Raw genomic sequence first — 23,059 nt, 5'->3', positions numbered from 1 at the left:
ACATGGGTAAATTAATATTTTGTGCAAACATATGTCAAGATTACATGTCAAATATGTAAATTGGATCATTTAATGAAGTTGAAAACATGATATTTGGAATAACTCATCCAGACCATCCATTGCTTAAATTGACGCATGCTCAGTAGTAACGCATACATTGTTGTCTAGTTCAGTCATTTTATTTGAGTCCTAATAATGCATTAAGTTGAATTAGTACATGTATGATAGACCCGCGATGTTTTTTCCGCGAAAAGAAATGCAAAAAATATGGAATACAAGAAATATTCTACACAGAACAGCGATATCATTATTGGCGGGAAAATGATATTTACATTATCAGATTGCACATTACATGTACTAGACACTTTTGCAACTTTCTACCTTACAATGTACTAGAAATTTTGACAACTTTCTATGTTACATAATACTAGAAATTTTGACAACTCGCTATTTTACATTAGCTTCTACAATAAGAATTGGGTTGATTTTGACATAATTTTTATGATCCCAAATATAAACTTTTAAATCAACTCTCTCCCTTGAACATTGGAAAGAACACACTGAAAAAAAGTTCCATGTTGTCATCATGAATGATCGCAATGATATTACTTAATTTGTCAGCTTTGACTTTGCAACGAAATAATTTCGACAATTGCGTCTTTACAGTAATACCCGCCACTTCTCTTTGGGGCAATAGTAGAAACCCCTCCCATCCAATTTGCATGAGCCGGAAAACTAATCTGGTCAGTTTAATCAGAAAATGCATCCTATCTACAGATTATCGTTCAAGATACTTGTCTTTACAATATTTGACTTTGAGCCTGGACATCGACATCAAGGTCATTAACCTTAGACATTGAACCACAGAGAATATACTGTACTAACACCCCAACAAATTTCTTTCATGGGCGATGTTGTGGGTGAAATAAACGAAATTAATTCAAACCAAAAATTAATGTTTTTACAGTATGCAAATGACTGTTAACTGTCTGTACAATTATTCTTTCAGTAACGTTTACAAATACAACAATAGTAGTGCTCCTTGTAACCTCATGTAAAAAAAGGCGCGTCAAACCGCTGTACTGTCGTCACATCATCTTGACGTTATATCGCGTTATTTAACCTGCCACTGTGCACGACTTATATGTACACAGTGTAAGAGAGACAACCCAAATCAAACCTGATGATAAATATGATGATTCTAGACCAAAATGTTCTTTGGTTTTGGTCGATTTAAGAATATAATACAAAAAGAAGAAAGTTTGTAGAGGAGTTTTTTGGCGGGAATCAATATTGATATGTGGACATATTAAACCGTTAAAGATGGGGCGTATTCTGTCCTAATACTTTTGGCGGGAAAATATGTGATCTTGAAGAGGTTAAGGCGTAAAGCCGGTATATTAGCACACTTACTTTTCAAGATTTTGCGGTATTATCCGGATAATATCATTCGTGACTGAGATTTACTGAAGTGTCTGTCCGAAATAGAAACCGCATTGCTCAGATCTGATTTTTATGTAAACACGATTCCATAAGGAACCTAATTGCATAAACATACAGATCTATAAATATCTCTCCCCTTGGGCTATTACGTCAAAGACGTCCACTTTTCCGTCACGATATGACTGGTATCACGAACATGTATGTCTACAGCACCTGCTACTGGTCTTACAAGTAAATTATTGGCTGTACACGTTTGTCGTCATCGTCAATGGAGGGTTTGTCGATGTCGTGTGTGGTACAGACCACAGGTACTTGAAGGTTGAAATATGGCTGAAAAAGCTAGGTTTATATAATCATTTTTGTAGCATCTACACCCTGTTATTAAATGTTAAAATTGAAAATGGCGTTTCTCTGTTTCGTCGACGTCGACGAGGCATTGTATCCTTTTATTAATGTCACGTGATAGCTTGTTCAGAGGTTGTTGTAGGTACGTCGAAACATGGACACTGCCCAATAAGGCTGTCGCCAGTTATTTTCATACATGTGTGCCACATCTGCTGAAAGAAACACGCGTTTTTTGGTGGATGGGACCACGCACCCATTATCGATCACTGTCACGTGATACCTGGTTCAGATCACAATGACTCTTTCAAGGCACAAGTACCTGTGGTTTGGATATTTATGTAATTATTAATATTGCCACGGACAATGAGACTGTCTAGTTCTTACATTACATCACCGCTTGGTGGCGTGTTACAGTTGTAATTGTATTATTATGTGCTGGGTAAAGTTGGACGTACGTCAAAAGAAATTACAAGCATACTTCACCAACAGAAGGACAGTGTGTGAACGTCACTACAAGAGGCACTAAAGAAACCAGAGAAAGGACCTGTCGAGATTTAGTACAGTCTGCCCTGCGAGCTCTTCGCTGTTGGTAAGTCGAATTACCTCAAACTTGAAAAGTATGTAGATATGGGTAAATACTTTAACACAGCACTTTTACAAATCGAATTATTCTGTGCTGTCTCAAAAGCCACGTCTGTAGTTATCGCCCAGTTCCAGGTTCGATAAAACTCGGCCTCTCAAATCGACAGCTTGTATGTCTACGCAAATCTCATAACCTTGAATGGAGCATTTTTTACGTCTACAAATATTGGTTATGGTTTGTGGTTATTCGTAAACAAAAATCTTCTAAGGTCAAGATAAGGTCACGGCGTCAAGTTATACAACAGCAAGTGAACGATGCGATGTCCGATACATACAGCGTTGAAATTACCCATGACAATTACTGGTGTGGAGAGCTTCAAGTCTCTTTTCACAGTGGCAATTGTGTAGTCAATTAAACTTAGTTATGGTCGTAAGTTACAATTCTAGGGTGGTCTCTTTATCGAGTCACAGTGGCGGAGTTCGGTTTCCACGATTTAATACCGATCCTGTATTACGTGTTTTCAACCGTCATATTCAATAGCTGCAATTTCAACCTGTGTGCCCTACTGACATGTCAGACCGGATATTTATTTACATAGCTTCTAGTTTCAAATTGCCTGAAATTATTGACGCATGTACGAGAGAAAAAATTCCACCAGTGGATCAAGTGAAAAAGCGGTAAATGTTTCTACGGAAAAATCTCCGTAATGTCTGAACTCTTTTTGCGACGGAAATGGCCCTTTTCTAAAGTTTATAATGACGGCAACTGTGCATGGTGGTAAAAAGGATGCTTTTTACCTCAATTATTCGTGCTGTGAAAAGCATACGACTATAAAGTATACACAATTTCAGACCGCTACTTTAAAAAGACGTTGACATAAAAATAACATTCGAAAGAAAAGAATTACGTGCAAAGTTGTCAAAAAGTTTATGTCCGGCGCCACAGCAGAAAGAAGAAACCCTCTTTAAATTCATCGTTTTGTCTGTGATGAAAAAGTGACAAAAACGCGTTCACCCAAGAAAAAAGGGTCGAGGCCACCTTCCAAATGTAATGAATAGATTTTCAATCCATAGGCGTGGTTTCGCTATTATTAAAACCCAAGTCACGTACTCTCAATGGAACGTTACCAGCGGAAGTCATTATACGGAAAGTGTCGACGACTGCTCAGACAATGTACATCATGTATATGTCATACAGAACACCAAACTGTTTTATTCTTGTGATTGACGCAAGTGACGTCACTATTTTTGCATATTTAATTTTAGATGAGCCACAGACGCTTGTTTCCCGATATATATTTCAGAAAATAAAATATCAATAATATTGACATATCTGGCCGATAATATGTGAAAGGGGTAAAATAACACCGGTTTCTTGGATCGCCTAAGTCGGACACACAGCGAAATATACTAGTAGTATAGTATATTCGCCGTGTGTGGACTTATGCGATCCTAGAAACCCGTGTTATTTTACCCTATTATATTCAGAAACATATCTTGGGAAACAAGTGTCTGTGAGGCGATCGAGGTGTATCTTTGCGGCAACAGTACAACGTAACATAAGCAGTAAATGTGGTATACGTATAGTTTGAGAGGCTAGGAATCCCTATTTCCCAATAGCACGTCTCGGTTTTTCTATTAAAGGGGACAACACGAATGACTTTTCCAAATGGTTGGTATTATTATGCTAATTACGTAAATATTATTTTCGGTCTATACCTAAAATACAAATTTTTAAAGATGCTTTCTTTTAAAACGAAATCCAACTTTTTTGTCGATTTGTCAAAAAGCTTAGACCGTTGGTAATTTTCAATCTATTAAAATAATATTGTACATGGTTTCTAATGATCATTGTGTTATTTTCAACAGTTATTTGTTTTCCCGTTAACTCAATTTTTGGTTTTGTCTGAAATGACAGATTGTACCTTGGCTTAATGATAAAGATGAGGGCGCTGTCTTGTCAGTAAGCCCAGGTAAAAAACGTAATCAGATCTGTTGGTTTAGCCTTGATCGTTGCGCTGTTAATTAATTACAAAAATACTCTAAAATCATAACAATATGTACATTATTAATTCATACACACAAGTTCTCTTCTTCCACTTCTGATTGAGAAACAGACATGTTTTGAACAAAATAAATCGCTTGTCTCCAGTGTCTAACTGGATCTGACCACAGACAATGGAGAGTCTGTGATCTGACAAAGTGATTCTTCTGAAGGTGTTGAGTAAACTGTGGGTGTGAAAAGGTTAGCTTCAATAAATGTAAACACGTAAATTCACGTGTGAAAGTACTTGTTACTTGTGATTTGTTCGAACTATCTCTGTTTCTCAATCCATGGAAGTATCACCCACATAATACTTCCATGCTCAATCAAAAGTGGAAGAAGACAACTTGTGGATGAATCGCAGTGCTTTCATGGTGAATATTGAAGATACAGAGTGTTATTACTGTAATTCATACGGTTGCCACTTGTGGAAAGGCCCACGTGCCCGATAGATGGAAATCGCAATACCCAGAGAAAACCTGCGTTGTTCGGTATGGTCAACTGAGCATTAGCCAAGCTCTTACATACACTGAGATCTGGTTCGAACACATACTTGTATAGTAGTATAGTAAGTGACAGTATGGCAGTGTTAAACCACTCGGCGTTCGACCGCTAACAAACCGCACCCCCGCCCCCTTGAAACAGTGAAATGGAGTTTAATAAAGTGCAGCGCAGCCTACATTATAGTACATTATACGAAAAAAAAAAGATTTTGCTGTGATATTCCAGAGGTGAACTCTGAGCACACCATACATATTAGCTTGGGTTATTGAACCCTGTAATATCAACAACATCTGGTCTAAAAGTGTTTTTCAGAATTAATTTTGTTATCAATTTTCTTTATATTTGCATTATCAAACAGTTAGGGCTTTTAAATGCATCGATTAGTGCAGATTATCTTGTTAGAAGAGGAAATGGGTTCTTATTGTAAGGACCTCGAAAACACATTTAGCATATCAATGTAATAACTTATGAATATTCATGAACTAAGAGACCCATCGCTAAGTCATTTGGCGTTTTACAGAGAATTTAGAGTGAGCATACAGTTTCGATAAGATGAGATACCAAGTTCACTGACACTGGCTCCAGTGTTTCATGTTGAAATAAACACATTAAAGATAACAGAGATTGACTTCTTACTGTGAAAGTGATTCATTGCGTCTCCTGTGAGATTATTATAAAGTTGGATCGTTTAATGCTCAAACATCATACCAAGTGTAGTTTGTGTCTTTTCACAGTAGTTGTGTGCTGCTACTTTTTACATCATTAACCAAATACAAAGAAGCAATAATTGTGTGTTACTGTTAGTGTATTTATCCTAAAACTTTGTATCCAGTCTCATTGGGTTTGATATCCCATCTCATCGAAACTGAATGCTCATCCTGAATCCCCTGTATATATGCATAATGTCTGTTTTTTACAAATGCCAAAGCGTGCAAAAGCAGAACAGATGGGATGGGAACAGAAAAAACCTTCGATATTTTAGTGTAATTTTCAAATCTTATTACAGTGCCTCTTTTCGTGAGGGTCGAGTTTTTATTATCCCTATCAAAGACCTAAATCTATACGAGGTACCCAATTATACAGCTGGGTTATCTGAGGCACAATCTTGGTTCAAACCTTGCCCAAGGGATTTTAGCCATTCAGAAACAAACGGCAGCGACGGGGCTCTAACCTGCAACCTGCAGATTCAAAGCCGACCACTTTTTTAAGCATACCTTCAAAAGTACAACCCTTATTAAAAGACAACCCTCTCTAACCATTCGCCCATCATGACTCCACAAGGATTCTCAAGGATGCGAGGAATCACTATTTTCCATAAATTTAAACCCAGTCGTCATTTGCCTTTAATCAATAATAATGTTGTGGCGTATTTTAGAAGAGAAAAACAATTACGTCACCGATGAATTTATCAGTGGGATAGCTTAAAGTCTAGAAACAATTGTAATATTGAACTGAAAACACGTAGAATGAGAAATCAAGTATGGACCGAGCAACTAGCAAGGGTAATTTACATATAAATTAATTTGCATATTACAAAATACACTTCTCAATGGTGTCGAACCCAAAGCTTTGACACATCGCCTGCGGCACATGACATGATATTACACACACGTTTGTTGACGGGTACTCGATTAGTACAACTACTGGTAGATGAATTGTAATTTGTTGTTATACGATAAGCCATGGCTGGATATTCAGCATTCAGTAATTACAGAGGGGCAGGAGGAATGAGGGGGGGGGGTCTCTTGTTATCTAACTTGATTTCCCACGCCCCCACCCCCACCAGCAATTACTGGAGGCTCCCTAACTAGTTTGGATAATAGCCACTAGGTTCAACTGAATAAATAAAACTCACTTGATTTAACACGTTTCAGTCTTTCATAGAAGACATTCCACAGACATAATGAGGTGCAGTGTGTGACTGAATGGCTCGAACCTCACACTACACTTCTGTACTTTTGAATGGAAGGTATGCTAAGTGGCATATTATAAATCATATTTATTTTACCAAATTTAGCCTAGTGATTTGCTTTGTACATAAATGGCAGATAAGAGTAAGTTTTGAAACATATATGAATTATGTGAGATCATTATCTAAGCAAATCTAACACTCACTATGGGTGATTGGGTGTGTAAACTTTTTAACTAAAGTTTGATTTTCAACGGTTTGTAGTTCACGTTTCCGTATTATGTATTGTGAAGGTTTTGGTGTAATCGTCGAGTTGAAGAAATTTCTGTCAATCTGTAAGTACATCAGTAGGAACTGTTCAGTTCAAATCCTTTGTCAAATATCATTGGTGTTAGTTGTAATGGAGTAGTTCAAGCTGAAGTTGGTTTAGCAGTAACTTTATGGACGGACTCAACAGATTGATCTGACCTGCTTTTACGTTAGTTGTTTGAACAATGGCGCCCAGATACTGTTTACTTAATATAAAAAACACATGGTTTTTAAAGAGAACACATCAGTATTGGTATTCCATAAATGAATTAGTAAAGATGAAAGCTAAATGCCGCCTCAATCAGATAACATTACCATTGGCTTTGATGAATTAAACAGTTAGAGAAATACAGCCACTTATTACGCATGTGTAAACTTTGATGAATTACGCACATATCATTGGTTGCGCTTATGCAAAGTTTAAGATCATCTACCCATAATAAGTAGAATGAGTTTATTCTATAGCAGATTGCTGGTAGTTCACATTAATGTAGGACCCTAAATCATATCCGCGAAAGTACATTATAGTACTTAATGGCCTTCGAATAGTAGTAGTAGTAGTAGTAGTACTACTACTACTACTACTACTACTACTACTACTACTACTACTACTACTACTACTACTACTACTACTACAGACTAACGTAAAATAGTGTACTGACAAATAGTAAATGTCGTTTTAACATAAGTAGAACCAAAGTAATTTTCCATATGGTATGATCGCTACAATCGATTCACTCCTGCCCATATCAGATGGCTGTATTCTGTAAGTGACTTCAGCTGGCGAACAATAAATATTTTTCATGGACAAACTTGACATTTAAATCATGTTTTTAATGTAATGAGATCTCCAAAGATATGTATTCAGTATGGATGGAAAACAGCACAGTATTTATGCACAATTGACAATAGATGTCATTAATGTAACAGGTATGGTAACATGGTAGAGAAGAATTTGAGAGAGAGAGAGAGAGAGAGAGAGAGAGAGAGAGAGAGAGAGAGAGAGAGAGAGAGAGAGAGAGAGAGAGAGACAGACAGACAGACAGACAGACAGACAGACAGACAGACTGACAGAGACAGACAGACACAGACAGACAGACAGACAGAGACAGACAGACAGACAGACAGACAGAGACAGAGAGGGGACAGACAGAGGGGGACAGACAGGCAGGCAGACAGACAGACAGACAGACAAACAAACAAACAAACACACACACACAGAGACACCGACAGAGACAGAGACACCGACAGACAGTCTACGTAGGCCAAATACATGTATTACATTTGAATATTAAATATTCAAATATCCAAAGTCGGTGCATGTTGTAGGACGAGGATAGAATACTTCACTGAAAATGAAAATGAAAGGATAGGAAATGATGTAGCTATTAAACGTACCTGTACATCCCATTTCACTTTGGCGAGACTTCCCTCTTCACGTCCCTATGGGATTAACCCCCTTGTATTTCCAACCCTCCCTTAAAAAGCGAATCGGATATATAAAACAAACAGGAACAGGATTTTCTTATCTTATATCTGTTGCCATTTAGGATGAAAATTGTGCTCCAGATTTGTAGATAGCTGCATCGGAAAGTATGCAACGACCTCGCCTATAAAGAGGGCATAACATAAACGTTTCAAATTACGGAGGTTAACTGCCACTGGCGTCGTATAAACAGGATTTATCGGATAAACCAAGCGGTTCTACTCACGGTTTCGGCCACCATTATTGACAGGATTATTTAGGCATTGGGCTGTGGCATTGTGGGAGTAAGCTGAAAAACAACATTGACTATGTCTATATGATTGCAACTGAATACATAGTTAAAAGCAATTAGTGAAAAAATATGTACAATGTTTGTTATTGTACGCACATTAACATTTCAAACATTTATTATGATTTCATATTTTATTGAGTTAGAAACAAGGGCTTAGCATATCAAGTTGTTTATTGACTTTTAAAGTAGGAAGCCAGCACGATAAATTGTTTTATAAACTAAAAATCCAAAATAAACACCCAAACCCTCATCTATATAGCTACTTTAAGTCATTTTAGAATCCAATATGGCCACCGAATCCAATATGGCCGTCAGATGATGTGTTAAATCTATGGGGAAATAAAAGATTGGCTATTTTCTTGAGAACAAGATGGTGAACCCTTCATTTAAAAAGGACTATGAACAAGTTTTCATATAGTAAAGATTGGAGATGTTTTGAAGAACTTTGATTTCTAGGTCTTTGTTGTGTATTCTGTATATTTTAGTCTTCCGGTTTTGTTAAGAAAATGTTTCATAGTCCACTGGAAAAAACTAGGTAAAGTTTAATTGTCGGAAACGTCATCAACGTACGACTGTACGTAGATCGTAGGTCGCAATAAAAGACATTTGATAAGATAGAACAACGTGACCATGACTTTGACACACAATTAACCATGTCAGCAAGTAATAAATACCCATAACTTACTCATCTCCAACTAAAACACACACCAATTATCTCCAAGTCCTTCAATGTGCACGTCACTACCCTGACCTAATTAGTCAAAACAGCTGTGTACAGTTAGATCAAATATTCTAATGAAATTTTAAATTGTTTTGTCAAACTTAAGAAATCACTTTCACCAAAAAACAAAAAGTATATCCCCATCTGCACTATGTAATTAAATCTGTACTTTGTTGCTATGCCAACAAATTATTGCTGGCAATTAAATTTACATCCAAACATACTTTAACCTTGATTTTAAGGATGGCATTATCCAGTTCGTTCTACGCAATACATATAAATGTATTATTTGTAATTTGGCTAAGATTATTTACACAATATTTACAAAATTCGCTGGGAGTGTATTCAAAATTAAATTGACAAAGACATGGGCATCAGACAATACATTGGTCACCCATCTGGCCGAACCATGTTTCTCAATTCCTATTTTTACCTTCCGTAAAGAAACGAAAGATTATGTTATAGCTGTGTCTGTGTCTGTGTCTGTGTCTGTCTGTCTGTCTGTCTGTCTGTCTGTCTGTCTGTCTGTCTGTCTGTCTGTCTGCCTGCCTGCCTGCCTGTCTGTCTGTCTGTCTGTCTGTCTGTCTGTCTGTCTTGCTATCGTGTGGGTGGATTTGACCCGATGGTGGAAAATAATCACAATTATATATGCGTTTATGAAAGTGACAATCCACTAGTGTAAACAATATTACAAATAGGCTCTATCACAAACTTTGAAAACAGGAAAAATGGCATGGAGGGAATACAATGTTAGTTAAAAAAAGCTATGTTATGGTTCATATAACAAAAAGTGCTAAACCTTGGGACAAGATTTCATTTTGTGTACAGGTACAAACAATTCATTGCAATTTTTCGTAATTTCGCAAATCTTGCAGCTGTTTAGTTCCTATACATATTATCGGAATGCAAAATTCTGAGCCATCAGCTGGAAAATTAATTATACCATGGAAGTACAAGTGGGTTATTATACTTCCATGATTATACCAAACTTTGTGAAATTTGAAGTTTGCATACTTACGATATTGCCTAATTACCGAAAAAAACATAAAGTATGCAAATGAATCATTAAGATTTAAAACTACATCAACAAACTATGTCAAACATGTGCGCTTTGTTATTATCAACACATGTACCAAATAATATTAAATTTGAACCTTTGATTCTTAAGATATAGTCAAAGTACCAAAATCATCAATTATGCAAATGACTCATTAAAGCTTTAAGCTACGTCAACAAGCTTTATTGGACATATGCACGTTGTTATGTTGGTGTTTAAACCAATTAATATGGAATTTGAAATGTTTTATTAAATTATGGCCTATTACCGAAAATCAGTAATTATGCAAATGACCATTAATATTATAATGTTCACAAAAACCTATTCAAGTCCTACAATTAACATAAGGAAGATGTGTAGCAAGTTTCATAGATTCATTGGAATTGATGCAGTAGTTTCTGAGATATGTTGACATACATACATACATACATACATACATACATACATACATACATACATACATACATACGTACGTACATACTTACGTACATACGTACATACGTACGTACAGACAGACAGACAGACAGACAGACAGACAGACAGACAGACAGACAGACAGACAGACAGACAGACAGACAGACAGACAGACAGACAGACAGACAGACAGACAGACCAAAGCTTAACGTAACCTTACTAAAGGTAATAAGCTGAATTAACTGTGTACTAGTTATTGTAGATGGTAATTTGTACACGGACTTGACATCAATGTATAAGTTTACAATGTACTTACTCTGATCATTTAAATTGATAGTTTGTAAACAAATCGCCAATACATTAGTTGTCGATAGACTTTGATAACTAGGCAGCCATACACGCTTCAACAAGTACAAAATCAGATTATTAGTTTCGAAAACAAGGCCCATACTTATTACGTTCCACGGCTACTGATAGGGAGCTGCCAGTATTTACGACCGAGGGGTGGGGTATGGGTATCCCACAATAACAACATTTGCATAATTTCAACCATTTGTAGGCTCTATTTAAATAGCAAATTTATCTTTCCAGTGCCCTGTCAATGTCAAATTTTCGAGTGACCTTCTCAATTCCTCCCACACCACCCCAGGTCGTAAATATTGACAGCTCCCTAGTGGAAACAATGTCGTTTGCAATGTCTGATTCATTTAATTCGTAAGTAATCTGTAGAGTTCAGACGCGTAAAATACAAATGTAAAATGTGAATATGAATACCCTATTGGGGACCTCGCCATTTGTAATTTAGTTATTCGAGAAGGAATCTGAATTGGTCGAGTGAAACTAAATATGGATACATGTGTCTACTCCGATGATTAAGTAGTGAGACACATACATGTACACGTCTAGTCATTAAAATCATTCAACGTCTGTTTCACCTAGAGACGGAAGTTATAAATCCCTAAATACAAGCGACGCTTTCAAAATACAAAATGCAGAAATTAGGGAGCCTACAGTATTTACAGGAGGGGGAATGTCGGAGGAAATCACAGATGGTATGTTAAGTAAAACAAGACACCCCCCCTTATTCTCCATTCGTAAAAAGTGACCCTGCTCTTTGTCCCATTTTGTAAAACATGACCCTCCTCATGACAATTGCATACTCTGAACGTTAATCAATATTCCCATTATATGTATACATACAGATTAAATTATTTTGACTCTGTATTAGAAAGCAATATTTCTACATATAAAGAGACAAACAGTAAAAGACTGGCTAGTTACCTTTCTTTTATAATCATACACAATCTAGTTAGTATCTAAAACGTGTTTTCCATGTTGTGCAGTCTATGCCTGATCAGGTCACTTGTAAAAGTTCCCTGATATCATTGTCATCATCATCATCACCTTCACCTTCAGTATTGCCATTATCAGTGTCACTCTAATCTGACTCACTGTCACTACTTGAGTCAGTGCATGTATCACTGTCCGTGTTCTCTATTACATTCAAAACATCATCATCATCATCATCATCATCATCATCATCATCATCATCACTGCGCTGCTACCATCACCATCATATTTTAACAACAACATTCACGGACAGTGTGAGTGATAAGGTGAGATGGTACACTCAACAAAATGTTTCTGATTTATTTATAGGTGTATTAATTGGACATTTAAAAGTAACCAGCCAGCATGAGTGCAAATACTGCGATTCTATGGTTATCATTACTTGCCATAGGTGTGTATGCACAGGAAGACTACAATGACATTGTGATCAGCACCCTATACGGGAAAGTGCGTGGCTATCGAAGGCCGGTGTATAATCGTGCTGTCGATGAATATCGAGGGATTCGGTATGGAACGCCACAGGTAAAGGAAAAAAGGTTTAAACCTTCATCAGCGCCACCACCATGGGACGGTGTGTATAACGCTACATATTGGGGGAAAGGTTGTTACCAGCTTCCTGATGACGCTTTCGGTAACTTCAGCGGTACAATGATGTGGAACCCTAATGTCGACTTGAGTGAAGATTGTTTGTTTTTAAATGTGTGGACACCACATCCAAAACCCGAAAACGCTGCCGTCATGGTGTGGATTTACGGGGGTGGATTTTACAGCGGTGTGGCTTCGTTAGATGTCTACAACGGAGCTACTCTCGCCGCATTAGAGGATGTCATAGTCGTTTCATTTAACTATCGAGTGGCATCACTTGGATTTTTTTACATGGGACATCCCGACGCCCCTGGTAACGTTGGATTACTGGACCAAGCTTTAGCATTGCAGTGGGTGCAGGATAACATCATACATTTTGGCGGGGATCCACAACGTGTGACAATCTTCGGCGAAAGTGCTGGGTCGGTTAGTGTCGGTCTCCATCTTTTGTCTCCAGTCAGTCGTTATTACTTCACCCGTGCTATACTGCAAAGCGGCTCACCTAACAACCCTTGGGCTACCTTGACAACGGACGAAGCTAAAAGACGTAGTATTGTATTTGCCGAACAGCGTGGATGCTATAACAATACAATGTCAACGGAGGCGGTAATTAAATGTATGACAAAACTTAACCCAGTCGATCTAGTGGTCAATGAATGGATAGATGGCTTCCATGGCATCTATAGTTTTCCCTTCATACCTGTCGTCGATGGAACTTTTCTTACGGAAACCCCATTATCTTCTATAGAAAGACACGCCTTTAAACCAACATCAATTATGTTTGGTAGTAATAGGGATGAAGGTTCTTTCTTTATCATATATTACGTATACGATTATTTTTTTCATAACCAAGAAAGTATCATTAACCGCACAATTTTCGAACAGACCATTGCTACTACTTTTCCAGAATTGAACAAAATCGCTCGCGATGCCATCTCGTTCCGATATATAGACTGGTGGAATCCTGAAGACGGTGCCATGCTACGAGACAAAACCGATGATTATATTGCTGATTCCAAGATCCACTGCCCGATTCACGACTTCGGATATTCGTATTCTTCTAACCAGGAAGATGTTTACTCTTATTTTTTCTCACAACGAGCCTCAAATAATCCTTTCGCTGAGTGGATGGGTGTGCTTCACGGGGATGAGATCGCCTTTATATTCGGTCAACCCTTAAACTCTTCCTTTGGATTTTCATCGGAGGATGAAGCCCTCAGCCGACGTATGATGCGGGCATGGGCAAACTTTGCTAAAACAGGGTAGGTACAAATGAATTTAAGGATAATGTATTCTTCCCTAGGGAACAGATTCAACTTCATTTGTATGTAGTCCTTGCAGACGGAGCTAGTCGGGACTCAATATTGACACTCCATTTCCAAGGGACAATGTCGACATCAAGTCCCGACTATTATTAGTTACACTCCATCATTCTATACAAGCCATCGTGACATTGACCCTGACCTTGATAATTTGGGCCAAGTACCAAAACTTAGGAATTTGTAGTATACAATGATACTTGGTATGATAAACGGTAGAAATAAAGTTTCTAATACCATAACAAAAATGGTCTTCAATATAAACGAGTCAAGAAACCAGATTGTTATTTGTGATAACAAGAGGCTTGTTTTCAGTCATTACCTCATTTCTGCTCACACAATTTCCTTGTGTCTATTATGCTGACAGGAATCCCAACAAATCGACTATGGATGATCCTAGCCCGAATGTGTGGCCAAAATACTCAACCAAAGATCGGCTATGTATGACATTGAACTCTGATGCTTTGGAAGAACCCCAAGTCGATACAGAACCACGACTTGATTACTGTGTATTCTGGAATGACTATATACCGAAACTCATAACAGCAACTGGTAAGTTAAAGGGCTATGTTTCAATCCTGGGTCACTGCATTAGTGTTATATTATCAGCGGAGTCACGAGGATAAAAAAGGGGTAATTCCTTTGTTCAGGACCAACTTATTTCTATAGCTGTATTAGGCAACTGTTTTTCACCCCTAACTTTTCATCGTAATCCGAAATGTGCCAATTACCACCACTATCATTGTACAATAGAAATGACTGATCAGAATGTCATTTTATATGTGATGTACAATTAGGCTTTGAAGGTGTCCAGAAGTCTTCTACTCTAGCAAACTTCTATAAATTGACAGAAACACACTGCAAAGCACACAACATGACACAACTTACATAAATACACACACTGAACACTGGATACTCAAATTTATACTATTAAACAGATGGCTTGAAGAACTTATTTTATGTAATATTTTTTATGTATTGCATCCTGCAGTATGCTGTAGTACAAGCTAAGTTTTTCACTCAAGTGAAAATACTTACATAATAACTTCGCTTGAACTATTTTAATGCCGATGCATGTCTTCTATATCATTACGATTGTCTTCTGGCACTCTTAGAACAGATGATTGCATAGAAGGGATTTCCTGTTTGATGTGTATGTCATTGGATCGTTTATAAAATAATATATCTTGATACTAAGTTTGAGATAAGTTAATTACAAATGAAGGCTAAGTGTGCTCCAGTAAATTCAATACTGCGAGTATTGTATTTGCGAGTATTGTATACTGTAGTGTCGTAGTAGATGAGCTGGACAGCGTCTAAGTAAAAAACTGCACTTACCTATTATTAACGGAGTTTTCATCTCGAAAATACAAATTTTAAATATTTGGTAGTAAGCCTTACTCTTTTCAATAAAAGCCCATTCTCAGTTAAAATCACGGAAATGGGTCACCGCATAATTTTTTAAAAATAGAGGTCGAATTGGTATCAAAATGAAACCATTGCAGAATCCATCAAATTTAAACTGGAAGCCTCGTAAAGACACTACTGTCTTTGATTTAACCGGATGTAAACTGAATGCCTCTCGTAAGGGGCAGAGGACAGTTATCCGGGTGTAAACTGAATGCCTCTCGTAAGGGGCAGAGGACAGCTAACCGGATGTGAACTGAATGCCTCTCGTAAGGGGCAGAGGACAGTTAACCGGATGTAAACTGAATGCCTCTCGTAAGGGGCAAAGGACAGTTAACCGGGTGTAAACTGAATGCCTCTCGTAAGGGGCAAAGGACAGTTAACCGGGTGTAAACTGAATGCCTCTCGTAAGGGGCAGAGGACAGTTAACCGGGTGTAAACTGAATGCCTCTCGTAAGGGCAGAGAACAGTTAACCTTGTAGACACGAAATTATATGAAATTAGAAGCATGTATTCATGAGATATTGCCTAATTACCGAAAAACCACATTAATTATTCAAATTACTCATTCAAGTCTAAAGCTACATTAACAAGCATTATAGGAAGAAAGTGGTCTATTATTGTTTATATATACACTTATAATTATATGATACTTGAAGAATGTATCCTAAAGATATTATCTAATTCCTGAAATCGTTAATTATGCAAATAGATCATTAAAGTTCATTGAATGTTTACCAAAACCTAACAAGTACTTCCTTTTCTCATAGGAGGGTTGGAAACAAAGTTACCTTTCAATTGACCGATCCATTTTAGAGAAAATGATGAGAGACACATACGCGCGCGAGGACAGAAATTACCCCTCCTCCCCACGGGAGGTAAAACGGATGCCGAATACAGAATATAGATCCAATCACAGGCAAATATAGGTCATGTCCAAGTTAATCAAAATATCGACACCTACCCTTTTGACACACATTTATAATTAAGAAAGTGACGTGGCATCGATGATACTGTTCGTATTGAGTGGCCTGTTTTACTAGTTCATTTTTATTACGACCCCATTTTCATGATATCTATGGTCGTCTTCTTAACCTATTTCTCGTCATATTTCTCATTCTTTGTCATCTAGATGATATAAATGATGCAGAACGTAAGTGGAAGGAAGAATTTCATAAGTGGAGCACTAAGTACATGGTAGATTGGAAAGCTGAATTCAACCATTATGTGACCAACAAAGGCCAAAACTGTATGTCGGACAATGACACACCCTGATGCAGAGGAATAATTCCCAAATGAATTAATTGTACAGGAATGATTGTACATAACAGTCAATGAATGGATGGATTGTATTGTATAGATACTGTGATGAGTGCATATAGTTTGTACATAAATCTGCACGCGTGAACTGTGACGTCATATAAAATATGCACGCGTGAACAGTGACGTCATTATGAAGATATGAATATTCACAAACCTCGATTAAGACGAGGCCATTGATGGCGGTGTGACTGTAGATTGTAGAATATTAATCGGACAGCAAAGATAAAAACACCGTGTTTTGCTGGGTGACACGAAGTCAGAACAAATGGTAGAACGGTTTTAGTCATGATTTAAAATCCATGCAGACATAAAAGAAGGTTTATTCAAATTGGTAGAAAGTTAAAATGGAGATTTAAAAAGATGAGAAACTTGGGACGCGCGAAACGTATGAAAAAAAGAGATTTGATGGTGTGGAAATGGATTTACTGAAGCAGTACGTAGCAGTATTAATTATGCGCATAACTTTCAAGATTGTTGACTTTTGAAATTAAGTAATTCTGTCATGTGCAAACTCGCCAGTTGTGAGGGACCAAGTGGTTGTTATGGCGACAAAATTTTAATAATTCAATGTTTGCTCTTCAAGACGGACATCATTTCTACTCATCTTTTATACGAGTCACGTGACTTCATGTTGTTTTTCTAATCTAATAATCTTCAAAAAATTGTTTTCAATATCTAATTTTTTTATATTGTTTTGCATGATATGTACAATGTAATTGTGTTTAGTAATGTCTCCATACCGACTACCTCTGTCATTATACTGTTTCACTAGGATGTTTTCTATAGTAACGGAGTACATGTGAAGAAAAACCCATTTTTATCCGATGCTGTTGGTATTGATGACATGCCATGTGTGATGATCGATGTAATGAAAGTTGTTAAATGTGTTTCACCATGGGAACGAGGTATCGCTGAAAGTTTTCGAATTACCCTAGTAAGTGTCAAAGTATATTAAAAGTGTCATGTCGCTGGAAATTGTTAAAGTACCCTGGAAATGTGGTGTCACGGATTGCGTAGTTACCCAAAAAGTGTTGCGTAACCGAACGATATCCTCGTGCGAAGTGAATTTTATGTCGTACGTAATGATACGGCTGCCAATATTTAGTCGTGATACATAAATCTGTGATAACAAAATGTTTTTTTCTTCTAACGATTAAATTCATCTATTGTAAATTTATTGACAGTGAACTCATGTGCCATTACTCGCCTACAAAACACATTGAAATGTTCAACAGTTTGACCTTTAACCTCTATATAACGTACGTGTATTTAAATATTTACCAATTGTTGTACTTGTTCGATGGAAAATTTGTTTGAAATGAGAATTTGATGTTTAATACATATTGTGTAAAAGATAGTTAAAGAATCTCACTCCTTTACATGTCTCTTATAAATTTGAATAATGATGGCGTCTAGTGACTTTCCAGCGTTTTTTGACACCTTGTTACGTTATATGTAACATTTTCAAGTCTTCACGTACGTCAACCTGGTTACGTCAAGTGATATTCACTGACCAATCAATTTTAAGCAATAATGTGATTACCATTCATTACAATTGTATATTTACAGTCCAATTACGGTGTATTGTGTTCTATAACCTACCTGTGACCCAGACCATTTGAATGTCACATCAGCAATAACATTATAAATTGAAATTTGTTCTAAAAGATGTTAATGTATGTATTGTCAGTTCCCCTGTAAAAGCTCCAAGATTTCAATAAATTTAGGTCCCTGGAAATATGTTAATGAGAAGTGATTGAGTGTTATTTGTTATATGGCTCCCAAAGTCGCCAATTCTAGATAAGTCTGTTGATTTTGTAGCTCTCTCTCACACACAGATATATACATATATATATATATATATATATATATATATATATATATATATATATATATATATATATATATATATATATATATGTGTGTGTGTGTGTGTGCGTGTGTGTGTATGTGTGTGTGTGTGTGTGTGTGTTTTCCCGTTTTCTTCATTCAGTCAAAGAAAATAATTGTGACCTAAGGGGCCTTGTCACTACGAGTTCAAAACGAGTGGTGACAAAATCCTTTTATCAGGAGTATGTTCTGGGCGAATGAAGAAAAATATTGGAGTCTCAGAATAATTATGAGGACAGTTATGGCCATTTCAAATTCAAATCTATGTACATGTCATTTGTCACACGTTGTCATGATATATATCCTGTAATATGTATTTCCTGTTTGAACGTATTAACTTGGCTTGCACACTATATTTACCACAAAGACAACTCGAAGGGTTTTCAAAAAACTAGTTTTCGGTCTGTTAACACACATCCTGTCTGTCTGTCTGTCTGTCTGTCTGTCTGTCTGTCTGTCTGTCTGTCTGTCTGTCTGTCTGTCTGTCTGTCCGTCTCTGACTGTCTGTCTGTCTGTCTGTCTGTCTGCATGCCACCTCTACCCATCCATCCATCCATCCATCCATCCATCCATCCATACATACACACACACACACACACACATACATACATACATACATACATACATACATACATACATACATACATACATACATAAGACGGACAGTGGATCTTGAACAGGTTGACGAAGAACGTCATCGGATATAGTAGAGCAAAACAGAAAACAGATTGGGATAACAAAAATGACACGAACAAATATCCTACATGAAAATAAATCAGATTGCACTATATAGGCTAGTTGTTAAATATATATAGTATGCAAATTGTTTCCTAATAATAGTATACACCACCTGTTATAATAAATCTTATTTGACGCCTACGTCATCATTAATGCTTCTCTGCGATCAATGTTTACATTAACATAGCACTGTTGCATGTGTGTGATGTTCGTGAAGTTAAACATGAACATCCGACATTGTAAAGCTTCTTAACAGTTGTGGAACAAAGATTGAATGAAAATGGTCGATTGCATCACTAGTCTACAGTGCAAATGTTGTGAACGACGTTTAAATGACATTATTGCATCGATATAGCTTAATTAAAATTAAAGGTAGATACATTTAATGTAGACAGGAACAGGCAAGTAAATTGTCGAACTGTGTATAGTGCAGAATCGTATTATTTCTCTTCTTTCGTATACAACCATTGTTTGTGATAATGCCATAAAGGTATGGTAGACGTACTTACATTCTTAATGCTGTTGTACCCGAATAACGTTGCTGGTAATTTCTTTAAATGTAAGAGTTCAGCTGTTTTCATGTTGTGTCATTGTGACTTATAATCCTTCACTGATTTATTGGTACAGCTGGTGTGTTGTGATCAAGTGAATAAAATAAGAGGCAAACAGTTTACCAATTTATAAATATAAAATTCTGATATTATTTCTAAAAGTTTGAGCGACCTCATAAATATTTTATATTTTGTTAAAGTTCGTCCAATTTGCTATTAGTATTACGCAATAGAGTATATCAAACGTCGCCGTGTGGCATTCTGTGCACAGGGGCTTTGATTGCCGTTTTCTTAAAGTACGAATCCCCCTGCTACAAATGTATCAATCTCTGTACTAGTAGAAATAACACACCTCCCGGGTAGGAAATTGTAGTCAAAACGTTCTTATATTCAGCCCGTAGGCAAGGAAAACAACAATCTGAGAAATATTACACGCCCCTGTGATTATGTATACATGTATAATGAATCGACGTGTATTGTCATGAAGACCAAGGCAGCCAACTTGATTACGTCACGTGGCAGTGTTTGTCGATGTCTAGCTACCTTAAGGAGCGTTTTTCTTCTTCTCATTTTCGATGCAAATAGGGTTTAATGTATATCAAATATCGATCGTTTTCTCCGAGTAAACAAACATGGGGAAAATGGATTACAAATATTATCATCAAAGGTATTATTGGAATATTTGTAGTAAACATGTGTTTTCGTCATACTCCAAGGTTGGTAAATATTACATAAGTTTTCAGACACCGTTTTCTCATCAAACACTGGACAACGCATGCAACTATGAATAACGCGTGGATTTGTAAGGGTGGCTGTGGTTGTGGTTGTTGTGTTTGGTAGTGGTGGTGGTGGCGGCGGTGGCGGCGGTGGTGGTGGTGTTGATGATGATGATGATGATGATGATGATGATGATGATGATGATGATGATGATGATGATGATGATGATGATGATGATGATGATGGTGGTGGTGGTGGTGGTGGTGGTGGTGGTGGTGGTGGTAGTAGTAGTAGTAGTGTTGATGGCGGTGGGGGTGGTGGTGATGGTGGTTATGATGTCGGTAGGTGGCGGTGGTGGTGGTGGTGTTTTTGCGTTCAAGTTTCATGATACAACCATTCACGTTTGACCCCAAAACGAAATTTCAACAAAAACGAAATTATATTTTGATGCCTGACCACGAAAACATGAAGTCGGAAATAATTTAAGTAAAAGGCAAAAGTCATTGAAAAAAGATTATACACTTGTGTAAATGTTTCGGACAAAGAAGCATATAATTGCATTATTTGATGACTTTTGCGACCACGTGATTAAAACAGATATGTAGGTTTACAGATGACTATCCCAGATAATTATCATGCTATTTGAGAAGCAACTCTGATGTCATACCAGATATTCGAGTAAATATATAGTTACCATGGTAACGAATTGAAGCGATTGATCAACGAGGGACTTTTATCCCTATCATCAAGTTAATGGGATCTTGATTAAACGGTTTCCATAACAACGAGTCGTCTGTATCAGGCAAGGAGATTGTAACATTAAAACAACTTCAATATAGATTGAATCAAACCAACATATGTATCAGCTGTAACGTGTGCCATATTTTTTGAAAACTCGGATATTTTTTATTTCATAAAAGATTTCACATTAATTTTTGTCATTTCCTGTTTCATTGACTACGGACTACGTTAGTCCTGCTTACATGACGGTGCACGAGTCTGTATTACTGACTTGACTGGACAATTGTCAGAATCGAGTCCCGTATTACTCCGCATGCAAGCAGGACTACGGACTACGTCTGTTGTTTTGAATTATACAAAACCAAAACCAAACACTCCGTACAGAACCAATATTTACGTAAAGTTTTTGTTTTGCCGTTATTTTCATATCGTCGTAAATTCTTACGTGTATAAAACATATCTATCACTTCTTTTCGGCAACAGTGAAACGGTTCAGCGTCTCTTTTGTACGAAATCGACTGTATATGAAGTTTCGTGATAGTGCAACGGAGGCTGAGCGCAGTTCCATAACTTCCGATTTATTTGAACATGTTGAAGTAACGTCCCGGAGTAGCGTTGAATATCACCAATTGACATGGCCATGTAAGTAGATTCTACCTCTCATTAGCATCATGGCCGAGCTCAATTACACTTTCAGGATTTAACCCATGTGACACATTGGGTATCTGTGAAATATGTGTCATCAAGCTGCAGTCAGTCTGTAACTGAGAGCCCATTTGTCACTGGCCTTAAACAGCAATGATTGTGACTTCCACAGCTGTCGGGCTGAGAGGGATTCAGAAAATTCCCGACAGCTGTCTTTTGCGATTCATAATCCTCTAGATACCTTGGCACCTCCAAAAAAAGTCTTCTCGCTGAACCGAAACATCAACTCCGGTCAAGAAGTATCATCCTTAAACCACAAGCCTCTTTTACGGCACCGTGCAAGCCTCTTTTACGGCACCGTGCAAGCATCTTTTACGGCACCCTGCAATAAGCGTTGCATCCGCAGAAAATATGCTCTTGTGTGCGAGAACGGGTCAAAAAGTCGATCGTCGTATTGTAGCTTTGACCATATAGTTATAAGGGGAGCTACCTCCGTGCTTTGAAAGTGTAATGCAATTCTCGCCAAACGAGTAATTGCTCCACTTGTTTTGTTCTGAGGGTCGAGAAACGTTATACAGGTGACGCAAAGTGGCCAATAATTCGATGACCATGTGTAGAATTTCTCACTCTTCTGTCTTGACGTTCCGATGATTATTTGAAATCAGCGAACCAGCCTAACGCTATGAC

General features: G+C 37.3%; 1 protein-coding gene across 1 annotated transcript; it reads left to right on the top strand.

Annotated features, from left to right (window-relative positions):
- Nucleotides 1-12,801: 12,801 nt before the first annotated feature.
- On the top strand, nt 12,802-18,818 carry LOC144442694 (cholinesterase-like). The gene is made up of 3 exons (XM_078132069.1): nt 12,802-14,303; nt 14,728-14,912; nt 16,900-18,818. Exons 1-3 carry the CDS (start codon nt 12,802-12,804, stop codon nt 17,040-17,042), a joined length of 1,830 nt encoding a protein of 609 aa, XP_077988195.1. The 3' UTR covers nt 17,043-18,818.
- The last annotated feature ends 4,241 nt before the right edge of the window (nt 18,819-23,059 follow it).

The sequence above is a fragment of the Glandiceps talaboti genome, chromosome 11, assembly GCF_964340395.1.
Source record: "Glandiceps talaboti chromosome 11, keGlaTala1.1, whole genome shotgun sequence".
NCBI lineage: Eukaryota > Metazoa > Hemichordata > Enteropneusta > Spengelidae > Glandiceps > Glandiceps talaboti.
This window is presented reverse-complemented; position numbering and strand designations above follow the sequence as displayed.